General features: G+C 48.0%; 1 protein-coding gene across 2 annotated transcripts in view; it reads right to left on the reverse strand.

Moving 5' to 3' along the window:
* The window catches only part of ZSWIM8 (zinc finger SWIM-type containing 8), a 3,132,642-nt gene that overhangs the window by 3,100,971 nt on the left and 16,282 nt on the right, over nt 1–15,389 (reverse strand). The window contains exon 2 of one of the 2 annotated variants that reach the window (XM_069610679.1): nt 43–114. The exons of the other annotated variant lie outside the window; for it this stretch is intronic. Within the exon in view, the coding sequence (XP_069466780.1) occupies nt 43–114 (72 nt within the window). The remainder of the gene's footprint in view (nt 1–42; nt 115–15,389) is intronic. 2 annotated transcript variants of the gene reach the window in all.

The following is a 15,389-nucleotide window of genomic DNA, read 5'->3' on the forward strand; positions in this document are numbered from 1 at the left end:
CCCAACTGAACACTACTACTTCGAAGAAGTGGATGCATTTACCTCCAGCAGTGACTCCTTTCGTTGTGATTTTCGTCCATGTTCTGAAACTGGACGGTAGTCCACATGAAAGTACTGAAATGTTAATAAATAAGAGCATAAACTGGATTAATACAAATTTATATGGTCCTTTGCTTAACCTTAGTAATTTCAAGATGGCTAAAAGAACTGAATCGCTGGGTCCAAATTTGGAATCACTAGATGGGGACTGTGGATCATTTGTAAACACGGACACTGGCAAATTCTTGATGGACTTAAATTCTGCAATAGAGAAATCCAGTGTTGGAAATTAATTTTGTCCCTCTAGTTTTTTTCAATAAGCCAAATGAACTAAAAGCCGTTCTTAACAGAAGAAGCTTTGAAGTTTGCCAGTGGGATCAAACTCTATTGCTATTTTTTATTTAAACGTTACAAATTGCGTCTCTCAGAACAAGTGTATGGACATGAAGTTTCACCTGACGCTCGGTCTTCAAAACAACTAAAGAAGGAAGGCCCTTAGGTTTTAAACTAGAAAATTCCGATATTATTAAAACTCATGTTATATGCGTCCAAGATATTGTCAACCCAGCAGCTGCTAATACAGTGGTCTTCAAACTGGAGTATGGGGGGGGGGGCGTACGTTTGTTCCAATTTTAATTGAAAAATATATGCAGAAATGACATCTAGGGGGGCCTAGCAGCACCATCATTTATACTCGGGGGGGGGGGGGGGGTGCTCAGCATGAAACAGTTTAAATACCACTGCTCTAACAGAAGGGGAGAAACTTGGGTGGTCTGTGCATTCTGGTAGCTTGGTCGAATTTAAAATCTTGCATTTGCCATGGAATTTGCTCTGAATTGTAGTGTTAGAGATAAGATTGTGTATTTATTGTCTTATTATTGTAATTATTTGCTATTTGAAACCAGGAACTAACAAAATTGACATGTTTTAAAATCATTTAGATTCTAAACAGACCGTAGAGTAAATAGATTTGTATATTTTATGTGGTGATTTTAATGCTAAAATTGGGGCAATTAACCTTTGACTTAGCTACAGAAGACTACTTGTATGATCTATCTAGTTATTTTAAAAGTTCCTAGAGAAGATGTATGTGGTCTCAAACTATTTTCCATGACACACAATGGGAATCTTAAGATTATTGATGGGACTTCGTCCTTGAATGCCAGAAAGGTTACCTATCTTGGTGCAGGGTCAATTATTGACTACTTTTATAACATTGGAGGAATGTACCTGGGTAACTGATCAGCCTATTATTCACAGGCCAGATAGTGCTCAAGCACCCCTCGTAGGCACACCGAAAATTCAAGGTAAATCAGAACAGCAGTTGAAATATACTAGATTTTTAGAACAAAATAACTACATTCAGGTGTACATTAAATTGTGATTTTGTTATTAAACATACATTCTTGTGTTATTGAAAAAAACAGTGTCCTTTTGAATGAAATATATAGCAGTGAAAATAATGACCCTATAAAAGTTTGCGCTATTGTGAAAAAATATTGTAGACACACTTAGCATCAAACTGAAGAAGAAATAAAATAACATACAAGATCATTGATAGACAAAATGTTTTTTTTTTAAACTAATTTGCAAAAATTAATTATTAGCTCCTTAAAAAGATGAAAATGTGGCCAGGTCAGAAATTATACAAAAGCAGACAAATTATAAAACAATCCTTACCCCAAGAAGGAATTCACTTATTGAGGAATTGTGGGGAAAATGTAGTAGGCCTGCTGCCCTATCAGAGTCTCAATCCTATTGGAATATTGCAGTAAATGATCCATTATTTCTTTATTCACAACATATAGCAAATGCTATTCCCCCAGAGCTGTGGCATGCACATATTTCAACTTTATATAGTGGTTCATTACATAGGTCTAACTGGTTAAAGATGACGAAAGGCGATAATACAGAGGACTTTGTGATCTTCAGTGGATCAACTAGCTGCAGCGATTGCAAAGAAAAGTCTAGGCAATGATAATGCTCCTTCAGTCTTCATCGTTTTGATATTTCATATTGGGCAGGGGATTTATGGCGAGTTTTTAACACAATGGGTTTCTTAATTCTTGGCATAGAGCAATAACTTTGATCAATAACTCTTTAAAAAATGTTGTGAAATTTAAATTTGACAAGGATAAATGACTGGGCTAAGGAAACAGAAATTCTTTCCCCAGTACAGTTATCAAAAAGGTGTCACGGCTCAACAGGCTCTAAATATATACTTAAGAGCGGCGACATCGCCTTATGTAAAGGCAGAACCTCTCCACGTTGCTTTCACAGACTTTACGACAGCCTTTGATGCAGTCAATTGGTTATGGTCTAGATTAGATATAAACGGGATTCCTTTCGGGATTCCTTTGGGGGATATTCAAAATGGATGAAGATCCATGAAAGCAATTTGGTGATAGTTCGCCATCATGCGGACAGCGGCTAAGAGATTCTTTGAGGTAAGATGTGGATTAAGGAAGGGCTGTGTTCTTGCCTCACCTCTTCTCTGTTTAAAAAATCTAACAGTCATTATTAAAAAAACATTTGGACAGTGAAACACGTTTCTTCTATGCCATTGATTGCACACATACACAACGTACTGAGTTGGATAAATATGAACTTTTTCTTGAATAGCTTTAAATTAGTCAGCAGTTTTCAAAAATGATAAATACGGAAAATGGAATTTGATGTTAAAACTGAATTATGAAAGGATGCAGGAAACAATGAAGAAAGCCACAAACAGTAGCTGTAATAATAAACCCAACTGGAGAACAAGATTATTTAAAATTCGTTTTCCTCTAGCAAGAGACGAAGTTCTAATCACTTGTTTTTGCTTTAATATTTTACCTAGAAATACAAAACGGCAAGGATACCAAAATATTATGTGCAGTAAGTAAAACTTTGAAGAAAAAAAAAAATGTGCACTTATTATGCCCAGTGTACAATCAACCAAGCTATTTCAAACTGCAAGCTTCTAGCCAGCCATAAAATGTGACTCACCACCTCAATTCTATAAACAGCACACCACTTGTTACTTGCAAATAGTCAATAATCACTTGCCATTGGTGAGTGAAAATGTTGAGCCCTACTAAAAGCACTGGCCAGTTCATGTATGTGCCTGTGTGTACCGAGCCCTGCCCACTTTCTTATTCGAGTGGTTTAATGTGGGTTAGAAGTAGAACTACTACTAAACAATTTTGGGGAAAGAACAATGTCAAAGAAAAGATGAAAACATTGGGGTCAGGTGAAATATAAATAAACAGGTATGGTAAACTAATGGGGGGGGGCGGGAGCAACGGAAAGGCCAGAAATGGAATTCATATATTTTTGTCACCAATTTGGGGTGCATTGGAATCAGTAGAAACATTAGCAACAACCCAGAGTATGGATCGCCTCCTAAAACGAGGTGGAAATCACTACAGCAGATGTAGCAGTAAACCGATAAAATAATTAGGCTTTATCATTGTAAACATAATCAGAAAATGTGATCCGATCCACTGTTTAAATTATCAAACCCGGTATAGCACTCGACTCCCCTATTCCCATTTGTGCCAAATCTTCCTCGCCTTTTCGGGGCACCCTCTTGCCGCATATATACATTGTTCCATAGCCATGCACATGTTTACATCAGCAACCCATTGTACAAAAAGAGGGCACTCATGGGATCCGCACAATTTAGCAATATTACGTTTGATCAGTCCCGTCGTTGTGGACAGAAAAAGTCTCTCATAGCGATTAGTAGTTCCTTCCTCACCAACTCCTAACAATAACATCTTGGGGTCCATCGGTACCGCTCGTCCCAACACTCTTGCTAGTTTCTTACAGCATTGTTGCAAGTATCGCTGCATCTGGGGGCATTTCCATAGGATATGGATGAACGTGCCCTGTCCCCGCGACAGCGTAAACAGTTGGGGCTCATAGCTCGGTTCCAACGATACAATGCGACTCTGGGATAGTACACTATGTAAAACTTTGATTTGTATCAGACGGAGTCTAGAGGAGCACGCAATCTCGCGAGGACACATCAATGCCATTATCCAATCCTCTGGTTCAATGGTTCCCACATACACTTCCCATTTTGCCTTAAGGTTAGACAACTCTGGCGTCGCAAAAACGGGTATAACATTGTACATGTGACCTTGGTGAGTATGCGTTCCAAAAGTACATTACGCTCCAGTGGTGTACATTCTGGCCTATCTGAGAGTATGGGAAGATATGTATGCAATGCGAGGGCGAAGTGGAGATGGTGATACTGCTCTGTGCCTGGGAGACCGAATCTGTATCTCAGTTCTTCGAAAGGGGTTACTTTTCCCCCTGTAAGCATGTCACCCAGTGTCACAATCCCTGCCTCCACCCACTGTGACCAGACCGGCAGTCTGTATATTTCTGGCTGGTTAGCATTCCTACATAGGGTCTGTACCTGGGTAACTTTTTTGTTCCAAACAATATGCTTGTGGGTTTTCCGCCATTTTAATGCTGTGTGTATTGCCATCGTCCCCGGGGGGGTGGGAGGGGATGTCGGCGGGAGGGGTCCTACCAAGGGGTTAGTATAGACTCATGAGTGGTGACATATCCTGCAGGCCCCTAACCTCAGCCCGGATGTGTGGTAGTTCCCGATCACCATGAAGGACTTCAATTAATGATCATCATCTGGCTCGCCCAATAGGGGATTCGCAGAGTGGCGTTTTGCAGGACTTATGAAAAGGACGGCAGTGCAAGCATTTTCAAAAGGGCTGCTCTACCCAGTAGTGTAAGTGGAAGCAGTGTCCAGTGCCGGACATCAGTAGCAAATCGCTCAGTTATTGGGTGTAAATTCTAAGTTAGATATTCCGAAAGATCTGTCGCGATCTGGATCTCCAAGTAGCGGAAATTACCATAGTCAATCTGGTATGGGCAGTTGGAGGTTGGGGGGGGCATGTAATCCATCCCTTTAATCAGGAAGAAGATCGATTTTCTCCAGTAAACTCATAATCCACTGAATGCACCATATTGCTCTAGTATTCGTGCGACAACTGGAAAGGAGCGGTCCGGATCGCTCAAGTATATCAATAGGTTGTCTACGTCTAATGATACCTTGTCCTCTGTTCCCTAGGGCCAGCAAAATCCCACCCAGGAGTCCATATGAAGGAGCAGTGCAGCAAGGGGCTCAATAGCCATTGCAAATAGCAACAGGGGCAGCGGGCACCCCTGGCTCGTCCCCCTCCCCAAACAGAAAGTTTGGGAGGGCCACCTGTTGACCCCGACTTTTCTCCAAATCCCATCCTCCGCATAATTCCCCAGAGGCTCTCCCAGTCACAGAATCGAAAGCTTTCTCGAAGTCAATAGCTAGTAATGCAAGGGGTTCCGAAGGACAGGTGCCCTCTCTAGCATCAGATGTAATCTGCAAATGTTCATACGCGTCGATCTATCTGGCATAAAACCACATAAAACCACATTGATCCGGATGAATTAGAGAAGAGATCACTGTTTGTAGTCTGGATGCAAGTACTCTCACAAGGATTTTCGTTTCGCTATTTATCAATGAAATAGGTCTGTATGAGCTACAGAGTTCAGGAGGGTTCTCCTGGAATAACCACAATGTTAGCTTTACGTAGATCAGGAGAAAAGATCACTTGTTCCTTGCAATGGAGGAACATTTTAAGTAGGGGACTAGCCATTTTCTCCACTCCCAGTTTCTTCCATGTTTCAATGGGGTGGCCGTTGTGGCCTGGCGTCTTGCCAAAGTAACTAGGAAAAGGCCGTCGCATTCTCCCCTTCTGTAAGGTCTTTATCTAGGTGTGTTTTTTCGGTCATGGATAGACAGGACAGTGTGATGCTGTCCAGCACGGAACTATTAAAATCGGTACAGTCGGACTCTTGTATAGTGTGGCACAATAATGCACGAAAGCTTCAGCAATTTCATGGTCCGTTTGCATCAGCCCGGTTTGTACAGTTCTAATCTGCCTGACATGGCGGTGCCCCAATCTTTCTAGTCAGGCCAATATTTTACCAGCATTGTCCACGGATTCGTAAATACATGTACGCATTTCGGAATGGGCCTGCTTGGGGTTGTCCAGGACAACATTCCAGAGGTGTTCTCTGGCCGGCAGGAGGGAACGATGCGTTCAGGCGATCCTGTAAGTATGTTTTGCCATCCATTCAATTACTTACCGTTCTGCATTCGTCACTTTGTGCTGGTGCACTTTTTTATTGCCCGATATCTGGGAGAACATCTCTCCTCGCAGCACCGTTTTATATGCTTCCCACATCACTTCTGGACTGTCTACAGTATCATTATTGATTTCAAAATAGGCAGCTGTTTTGTCCTGGATGTGGTCAATAAACTCTGGGAAGCCAAGGTAGTAACTATGTAGTCGCCATGAGGGGGTTTAGTGGGTCTATTCGTCTTAAGTGACATTAGGGGCGAGTGATCAGAGATTCCACAGGGAAGCAGGTGCGCAGTAACCGCTCTGTGTGCATCTAGTGTTGGGAGAGGAAAAATACATATATAAATAAATAGTCCAACCTTGAGAGGGAGGCGTGAACCCCAGAATGATAGGAATAGCTACGATCTAATGGGTGGAGTTCTCGCCACACATCACTTAGGCCAAGTGCAGAGGCAAAGGCCGCCAGCTTCGTGCGTACATTAGGATACCTCCCCTGCATATGTGTACAATCTAGCGTCACATCCATTACATCATTGAAGTCCCCACCGAGGACCGATAAGTCTGGTCGATGGGCTGTAAGTATAGGTATTATGGCATCAAGTAGTTCTGCAGTAAGTGGCATATATTGCGAGTATAGCTATGGTTTCACCCCATATTGCACCTTGTAGTAGTACAAACCTGCCCCTGGGGTCTTGTTCGACCAAGGGTAGAGTGAAGGGAACCAGTTTGTGAAGTAGAATCAAAACTCCCCCCCCCCCCCCGAGCCCATAGAAATGTATGAATTGCTGTGTGTTAGTTCATTTGCCGGAAAAGGCTGCAATTTGTACCAGCCAGGTGTGTTTCAGTGAGGAGGGCAATGTCTATTAAGACATTTTGTAACCAAACGTTGCTTAATCCCTGAACCTAGGCCATTAATATTCCATCGGAAGAGCTTTAGAGATCTCATGCTATCCCTGGCCATTCCGAACCCTGAAACATTGGGTGCATCTTTTTTTAAAACTTTTATTTTTGTTGTCAGAGGCAAATAGCATACATACATCAGGGCAGCCAAAATTGATAAAATACATATTTAACTGAGTACAGTGGTACATATGAACGGTGGCATAAAGACGAGTAAGGAGTGCAGCATCACGAAGCGTCCAGAGCTGTGGCACTCAGCAGAGATGATTGTGATGCGTTGTCCACAGAGGAGGGTGTGTCTAGGCTGTTAGGATAGCTGGTGAAGGCGGTCCAGATGTTTTTGGTCAGGGAATGGGCCGGGAGCATACTGAGGTACTCCTCCTGGCCGTTCCGAGACCATGTTAATAAATTCAACCATTTCTGAAATGTGAAATGTGGGGGTTAGTGGGGGGGGGGGGGGGCGACGGAGGAGCACTTCCAGTTCTGTAGGTCACACTTCTTAGCAATTATACAGCTCACATTTAAGAATGTAGCCGCACTTCTAGCTCCCTCAGCTCCCCGCACCCCAAATAGCACCCCCAGCGGGTCAGGTTCAATAACAGTGTCATAGATTTCTGACAGAGTTTTCAGGATCTCATCCCAGAATGCAGCTAGCCTCGGACAGTCCCAGAATATGTGTAAATGGTCCGCACCCTCTACCCCGCAGCGAGGACAGAGCCGCGGATCGGAGCGAGCAAACCTGGAGATCCTGCGCGGGGTATAGTATAGCCTGTTCAACAATTTGCACTGAATGGTGCGATAGCGAAAGTTCAGGGAGACTATTAGTTTGGGAGCACGTTTTCCCCCACAGTAGGTCCATGAGTTCTAACTCCAGTTCGGATGCCCAATCGTCCCGGGCCCTGGAGGGCTGTGATGGGGTAACAGTTAGAAGTTTGTATAATGAAGATACCACCCCGTGGGCACCCCTCCGAGTTGGCGATATAGGAAATCCCAGGGGAGTCAGGGGGTTCATTGGGAAACTCAGGCCAAGCACTATGGAAGGCAGCTCGGAGTCTGTAATATTGTAAAAGTTCCAGCGGTGACCCCGTGTAGCCTGGTTTCCAAGTCTGCGGTGTTATGAATTGCCCGTCCGGGTAGAAGTCAGTTAGGGCTAGGTACCCCAGGGTCTGCTAGTGTCGTGCCAGGGCTGTGTCGTTTGTGGGTTCCAGGCCGGGGAACCGCCAAGCGGGGAGCCACTTGTAGTATGGGTGTTCCTCCGCACCTGCAGTGAATATCCGACCCCAGGCATGCACAGTGGTTCGGACCGGGTCAATCGTTGAGTCCGTCTCGTATCATCACATTATGTTGCTGCCGGATGCCGCAAGGGATTCCAGCTTGACATGAGGGCGAGGGGAGGGGGGCCAGGGTACCAGTAGGAGGCGAACTGTGCCTGCGCTGCGATCCAGTACAGCAGCATATCAGGGGCAGTGAACCCACCTTTTTCATAGGGAAGTGTCATAGCAAGCAAGCATTTTTTTTCCCCCCCACGCACGGCTCCTGAGTGTCACAGAAACTGAACGCACAGCTTGTGTAAATCTGCAAAGTATTTCTTACCGGGCCAGATAGGTAGATTAGTGAATATGTACAGCAGCTTAGGGAGCAGTATCATTTTTACCAGGGATAGTCTCCCCGCTAGTGATAGCGGGAGAGAGCGCCAGTGCGCTATCTTGGCTTCCGCTTGCTCTGCCACGACCAGGTAGTTGTCAGCTAAGAGGGTGTCTTTGGTCAGGGACACCTGGATTCCCAGGTATTTAATCCTGTCGGGGGACCAACAGAGCGGGTACTCCGTGGCAGGTTGTACTGTGGAGCTTGGGAGAGGCAAGAGTTTGGATTTGGTATAATTGATAGTGAAACCAGAGTATGTGCCAATGCAGGTGATGTCGCGCAGGATTGGGTCAAGGTGGACATTGGGCTCTCTGATGAACAGCAGCACATTGTCCGCGTAGAGTGAGATCATTTCGGGGGTATCCTGTAGCCGTATCCCTTTGCGTGAGTGGCGCTCCCTGACATAATCCGCCATAGGCTTGATAGCCAGGGCAAATAGGATTGGGGAGAACGGGTGCCTCTGAAGAGAGGTAACAGGGCGGAAGATCAGGAGTTGATGCGGACCCTGGCAACTGGGAAGGTGTATAGCAACTTAATGTATGCAATCATCCTTGGTCCTAGGACCATGGTCTCAAGGACGAGCCACATGTACCTCCAGGACACCATGCCGAAGGCCTTCTGAGCATCCAGGGTGACCGCAACTGCACTCACACCCTGATCGATCTGTGACATGACGTTAAGAAGCCTTCTGATATTATGGGACGTGGATCTCCCGGGCACGATTCCTGACTGGTCATTGTGCACCATATAGAACATTACAGGTAGGAAGCGGTTAGCGATCACTTTAGCAAAGATTTTAGTATCCAAATTCATTAGTGAAAGGGGCCGGTATGATCCACAGTCATCGCTAGGCTTACCAGGCTTGAGCAGGACCATAATAAAGGCCTCACGTAGTGTCGGGGGAAGGGATCCTAGCCGGAGTGACTCTTCCATACCTCGAGCAGTTCGGGGGCCAATATAGCTACATGTTCCTGGTAAAATTCAGCCGTTAGCCCGTCGGGGCCCGGTGCCTTTCCTTTAGGGAGGCTAGATATAGCCTCCACTATTTCATCCACTGTAATAAGGGCATCTAATTGGTCTCTCGTTGCGGGGGGGGAAGACACATGTAGTGGTTATCTTCTCCAGGAGCTCCCGCATCTGAGAGTCACTATGTTCGGGGGGCTGAGAGTATAGTTCCGAGTAGAAGCCTGTGAAGACTTCAAGGATTTGCTGGTCGGACCACTGTATTGCCCCCCGACTGTCCTCGACACAGTTAATTTGGGTTTGGTCCCACTCACCCCTCGCTAAGGCAGACAGCGTTTTGCCGGGTCTTTCACCCTCGCCGTATTTCCGCGCAGCCTGTGGACGGCTGAAGTACGGGACTTCCCTAGTGGCTTGTTCATTAAAGATTTTGAGCTCCTCACTAATCTGGGAGAGGACACTCGGGTCGATCGAGGCCGGGTGGGCTCGTTCCAGGTCCCGTAGTTTGGTTTCGGTGCGTGACAGGGCGGCTCTTATAGTTTTGAGGACTCCCGACTCTCTAGAAATGGACACCCCCTGATAAAGGCTTTGAAAGTGTCCCAGCGGACCCCCAGGGTGGTGGACTGGGGCGTATTGTGTTCAAAATAGGACTGAATGTCAGCAAGGATGTCCGTCTTAAATACAATGTCCTGCAGAGCGGACGATTTGAATCGCCATGCGTTGATAGTAGGGGCAGGTATTCCCAGTTCCAGGGTTATCAAAATCGGTGAGTGATCAGACAATGCGCGCGAGTATCCGTGTTTCCACCACCCTGCCCAGCACCGGACCAGATAGTAGAAACATGTCGATCCTGGAGGAACTATCATGCACTGAAGAGTAGTAAGTAAACTCACGCGTTTGCGGGTGTAGTGCCCTCCATGCATCGTGAATGTCAAGTGTCGCGCTGTGGGTCAGCAGTCTACGCGGTGCACCAGACAAAGGCCTAGGGGCTGTGCCAGTCCTATCCAGCGTGGTATCTAGTATGAAGTTCATATCCCCACCCCAGATAATCTGCACCCGCAATATGGATACCACCAGGTCGACAAAGTCGGGAGAGTCAACATTAGGGCCGTAGGTATTCACCAGCAAATAATCCCTGTTGGCTATGGCGCAATGCAATACAGTATATCTCCCCTCAGGGTCTATATAACTCTTGTGGAGAGCAAACTTAAGTGATTTATGGATCATTGTCAACACCCCTCTGGCCCGCATGGAATATGAGGTGAAATACCTGTGTGAACCCCATGTTGCCGCTATACTTTTGGTCAGAGGGCCCGTTGAATGTGTCTGCTGCAGGAGCAGTATTTTGCAACCGTGTCTGTTGGCGTACGTCATGATTTTACGAGCCTTGGTGTAATTGCTCAGACCCCGCACATTCCAGGACATCACCGTTACAGGCATTTTAATGATCTAAGTAACATCCCACCACTGTTGTCGTAAAGTGACTCCAGGGCGGAGGCCGCCCCCACTGGGGGCCCCCGATGCACTGTAGTCTGCTGATCCGCCTCTGCCTTTTTCCATAACACACATCAAACCCACTCTTCCCCCCCCTCCCGCACCACCTCATCCAAGCAGGCAGTGTTGCCTCCCCCTGCCAGATAACACCAACATGTCCCACGAAAAAGGGGACAACAGGCGGTTCCCAACATGGGTCTGCAATCCCATTGGCCCAACCAGGGCCAATACCAAACTTCAAATTAACAAGATTAAACATTGCAATCGCAGTGGGGTGCGCCGTTGCCGTGTGGTGGACACTTGGGAGAATGGAAATGGCAACAGGTTACCAGCGGTGACTCGAACAACACATATGCAGACTGATCACACCCGGCACTCGCGGGCCGAGCCTGAGCGAATAAGAAAAAAGGGGTTAAGCTGACCGGGGGAGAAGCCCACCGCGCCCTGCACTCCGTGTCAGGCCTGTAGGTACAAGTGGGCCCACAACCAACAAGTGGGGTATTCGATGATGGCAGGCCGGTATGCATGGCAGGGAGGCGCCCCCGGTCCCCAGTGGTAAACTATGCATAGGTGAACAACACAGATATTCAATGCGTGCATACTGGTGAGCCAATAAGGCTGTATTACTATCAGCACATGAAGGAACAAGCAATAGTAAACAAATAGCTGAGATACAAAATGGTCTGAGTTTAGTCATTAACTATAGGGTTGCCGTTGGGATTAGGCAGCAGTATCTGTGACTCTATAAATTTGACAGCCTCCTCAGGTACAGTAAAAAAACAACTTTTCTTTGAATGTAATTTTGAGCCTGGCTGGAAAGAGGATGGCATATGGGACATTACGCTCACGTAGCAGTTTCTTGACTCCAAGGAATTGACGTCTCTCCTGTTGCACCCCGACGGAGAAGTCAGGGAATATCCGAATGGTGTTTGAGTCGAGTCGTAGGTCACCCTTTTCATTTGACAGGTGTAGGATGAGGTCCTGGTCCCTATAGTTGAGAATCCTGGTGATGATGGGTCTGGGGAAATCTGCCGGCTTGGGACACGGGGACAGGGACCGATGAGCCCGCTCGACTATAAAGAAGGGGGATAGTGCAGGGTCACCCAATAGGTCTTTAAGCAGATTTTCGACTGCCAACTCCATGCGCCCCTTCAGGGCATTTTCGGGGACCCCAATTATGCGCAGGTTGTTTCTTCCCGAGCGGGATTCAAGGTCATCACACTTTGACTTCACCACCTTCATGTTGTGGGTCAGGGTGGCCACCGCATCCTGCAAGGTGTGATGTTGATCTTTGTTAGCCCCAATTCTGTTTTCCGCCTCGGTTATCCTTGTCCCCGCCTGATCAACCCGCGATTTAAGGGAGGCGACGTAGGCATTAATATCGTCCAATTTTTCATGGAACGAGGCAAAGTTTTTGGCCATCGACTCCATCATGGCAGTGAGATCTGGGGCCTTTGGGGGGGGGGGGAGCTCGGATTCAGGATCCTCCTGGGCGGATGTTGCAGCACCCTGGTCTGCACGTGGGGCCACCTTTCCAAATTTGTCCAAAGCGCCCACCTTGTTCGTCCCCCTGGATCTGTTGGACATTGCATGTGTGATGAGGGGTGTCCCGACAGGTCAGGCCCGATTTAATGTGAGGTGCAGGGATGTGGCGGCAAGGTTCACTCTCCAGTTATTGCAGTTCGCTAAGGTTGAGTGGGGGTAGAAATGGGCTGTGACATCGCTAATGTGTCCGTAGTCTAGGTGGCAACTGGGCTGTCGTGTGAGCAAGACGAGAATAGGAGACAGCACGGCTACCCAGCATGAAAGGAGCAAGGGCTGGGGGTACCCTCCTTGGGGCGCTGTCAGCGTGATGTTAGCCCAGGTGGGGTAGGCAGGAAGTCTGCTGCGAGGTAGAGCGTTGTTGATGCATGGCCGAGAATAGTGCTGGCTAGGCCAAGGAGTCTGCGGCCACCCGTATGTACCAAGTGCAAACGGGGTCTGGGTTCAAGTGTCAGGGCACCAGCGTGGTGTAGTGCCCTCCGGGGCGGCTGTCAGCCTTATATGGGGAAGCATGGATATTGGAGCCCAGAGATCAGTGTAGTCTAGCCGGATGGAGCCAGCAGCTCAGTGCACCCACATGTGTTGCAGTCCCCCGTGGCTACAGGGGCCAAGGGAGTGGGCCGCCGGGCAGGCGGTGCAGGCCGATTGGTTGGGGAAGCACCCGCATCTGTAGATAGTGCACCGGGGCAGAGATGCGGGGAATACCAAAGGGAGCGAGCCTAACCCCGAACCAGCTCCTCACCTGGGCCGTGGGCGCAGGCCGCCACCCGCGGGAAGTCGTTCAGCGTCTCCCGGGCGTCAGCAGACAATCCGCCGTATCCAGGTGTCGCTCCAGGTCCCAAGCGCGGCCAGTCGGTGGCGCTGCCCCGCTGAAAGCTCCGGCCCGCCCGGGTCACAGAGCGAGGCCTTATTGTCGAGGCAGGGAGGCGGGGTAGAGGCAGGCACCAGCCCAGACGTCGCTCCGGCCCTCCGGAGCAGCGCGGCCAGGTGCAGGGGAAGCTCCAGCACACAGATGGCCAGGGGGCACACACTTCGCCTCTGACCAAAATCGGCGGCTGCGGGCGCAGTCCTCACGCGCCGCAGCCGCGTGAAGGGGAGCTCCCCGGAGGCGGGCCCCCGCCGGGCCTCAGGCAATGCCAGGGTCCACACAGGAAAGCGGGTCGAAAACTGAGACGGCGCAGCATGGCTCCCAGTGCCCGATTCAGGCCAAAAACACAGCAGGATGTGCAGCACGATGTTGGCTATAATCTGGGCCGGTGCAGTGCTGCGAAGGCAAAGCTTTCCGCTGATGATGCCGGATTTTAGGTCCCAACCACACGGAGCTCCACGGCTAGGTGCCCATTTTCGGGCTGCTCAACAGCACACCCTTACATCTTGGGTGCATCTGATTGTCAACATGTGGGGAGTATTGTATTCGTATGCACAGTGGTCCGGGCAACTGAGTGCATGGTCGACTTAAATCAATTAAAATAAAAACAAGAACAAAAAAAATAAACAAATTTTAAAAAAATCCCCTCTCCCACCACATACTCCGCCCCAATCTGAAGCATCCATCACCCAACATTGCTGATAGCCAAAACAAGCAGACAAGCAGACATCAGGATTGAAACAAGAACATATAGCCTGTGGTGCAATCTATAGCAAAACAGGTAAACCACAGTAACCCAACCAATCAAAATCAGGGGTGGGTGTGTTGAATTGCATAGCAACTGTTCGAACCTTGGCAGCTACACTGCCCATCCATTCCAGAGCACAGGAATGTGTCTGCCCATCAGGGTGCCAGTGTCTTTACTGTCTCAGTCTGCTTTCAGTTCTTTTGTTTCAGGGGTCATCTGAGGATGAAGCTAGATCTGGTTCCTGTGCCTCCGGAAGTTGTTCCGGAGAAGGTCGCTCAGAGGTTTGTTGTTTGCCTTGATTCTTTCGGGCCCCTAGTCACCCTCCAGGTATTATTCAGCCCATTTCCATGCCTCGCGGGGATCCGTAAAGTGTACCGTGGGCCTTTATGATATATTTTTAATTGCGCCTGGAACAGGCCATATTTGACTTCACGGGATATAGACGTCTTAAGTTGGTCGAAGGATTATCTAGCACGTTGCACCGCCCTGGTGTAGTCTGGGAAGGAAGCAATCCGGGACCCACTTTCGCACGGGCCATTTGCAGTAATGCGTCACAATCCCTATAGATCAATAATCTGGCGATAATCGCACGTGGGATAGGTCAACCCGATGGCATGCGTTGAGCCCTCTTAATGGAAAAGTTCTAAAACGTTTTTAGGTGCAAACATATCCATCAGCCATTGCTCAAGAAAAAGTTCCATGTTTGGGCCGTCTGCTTTCTTGGGCAATCCTAGCATGCGCATGTTGTTGCACCATGATCTGCCCTCTCCCTCGTCAACACGTTCTTCCATTGTCTTCAGACGCGCCATTACCCTTGACATCTGTTCCACAGTATGAAGCCCGTCCTCAGCCTCAAAGATACGATGTTCTGCTTCTCCTGTACGAGAGGATAGCTTCTTGAGGTCATGCCGCAGAAGCGACACATCCGCACTGATGCCATCCATTTTCTTTTCCATGGAGGTGCGAGAGTTAGCAATGGCGTTCATCACGTCCTTCAGGGAGAAGTCTTCCTCCATCTCCACGGTGTCGGATGGTATTTTTTGGTCGGTGGGAACCGCGG

This window comes from Ambystoma mexicanum, chromosome 8 (assembly GCF_040938575.1).
Source record: "Ambystoma mexicanum isolate Mex_15411 chromosome 8, UKY_AmexF1_1, whole genome shotgun sequence".
NCBI classification, from domain to species: domain Eukaryota; kingdom Metazoa; phylum Chordata; class Amphibia; order Caudata; family Ambystomatidae; genus Ambystoma; species Ambystoma mexicanum.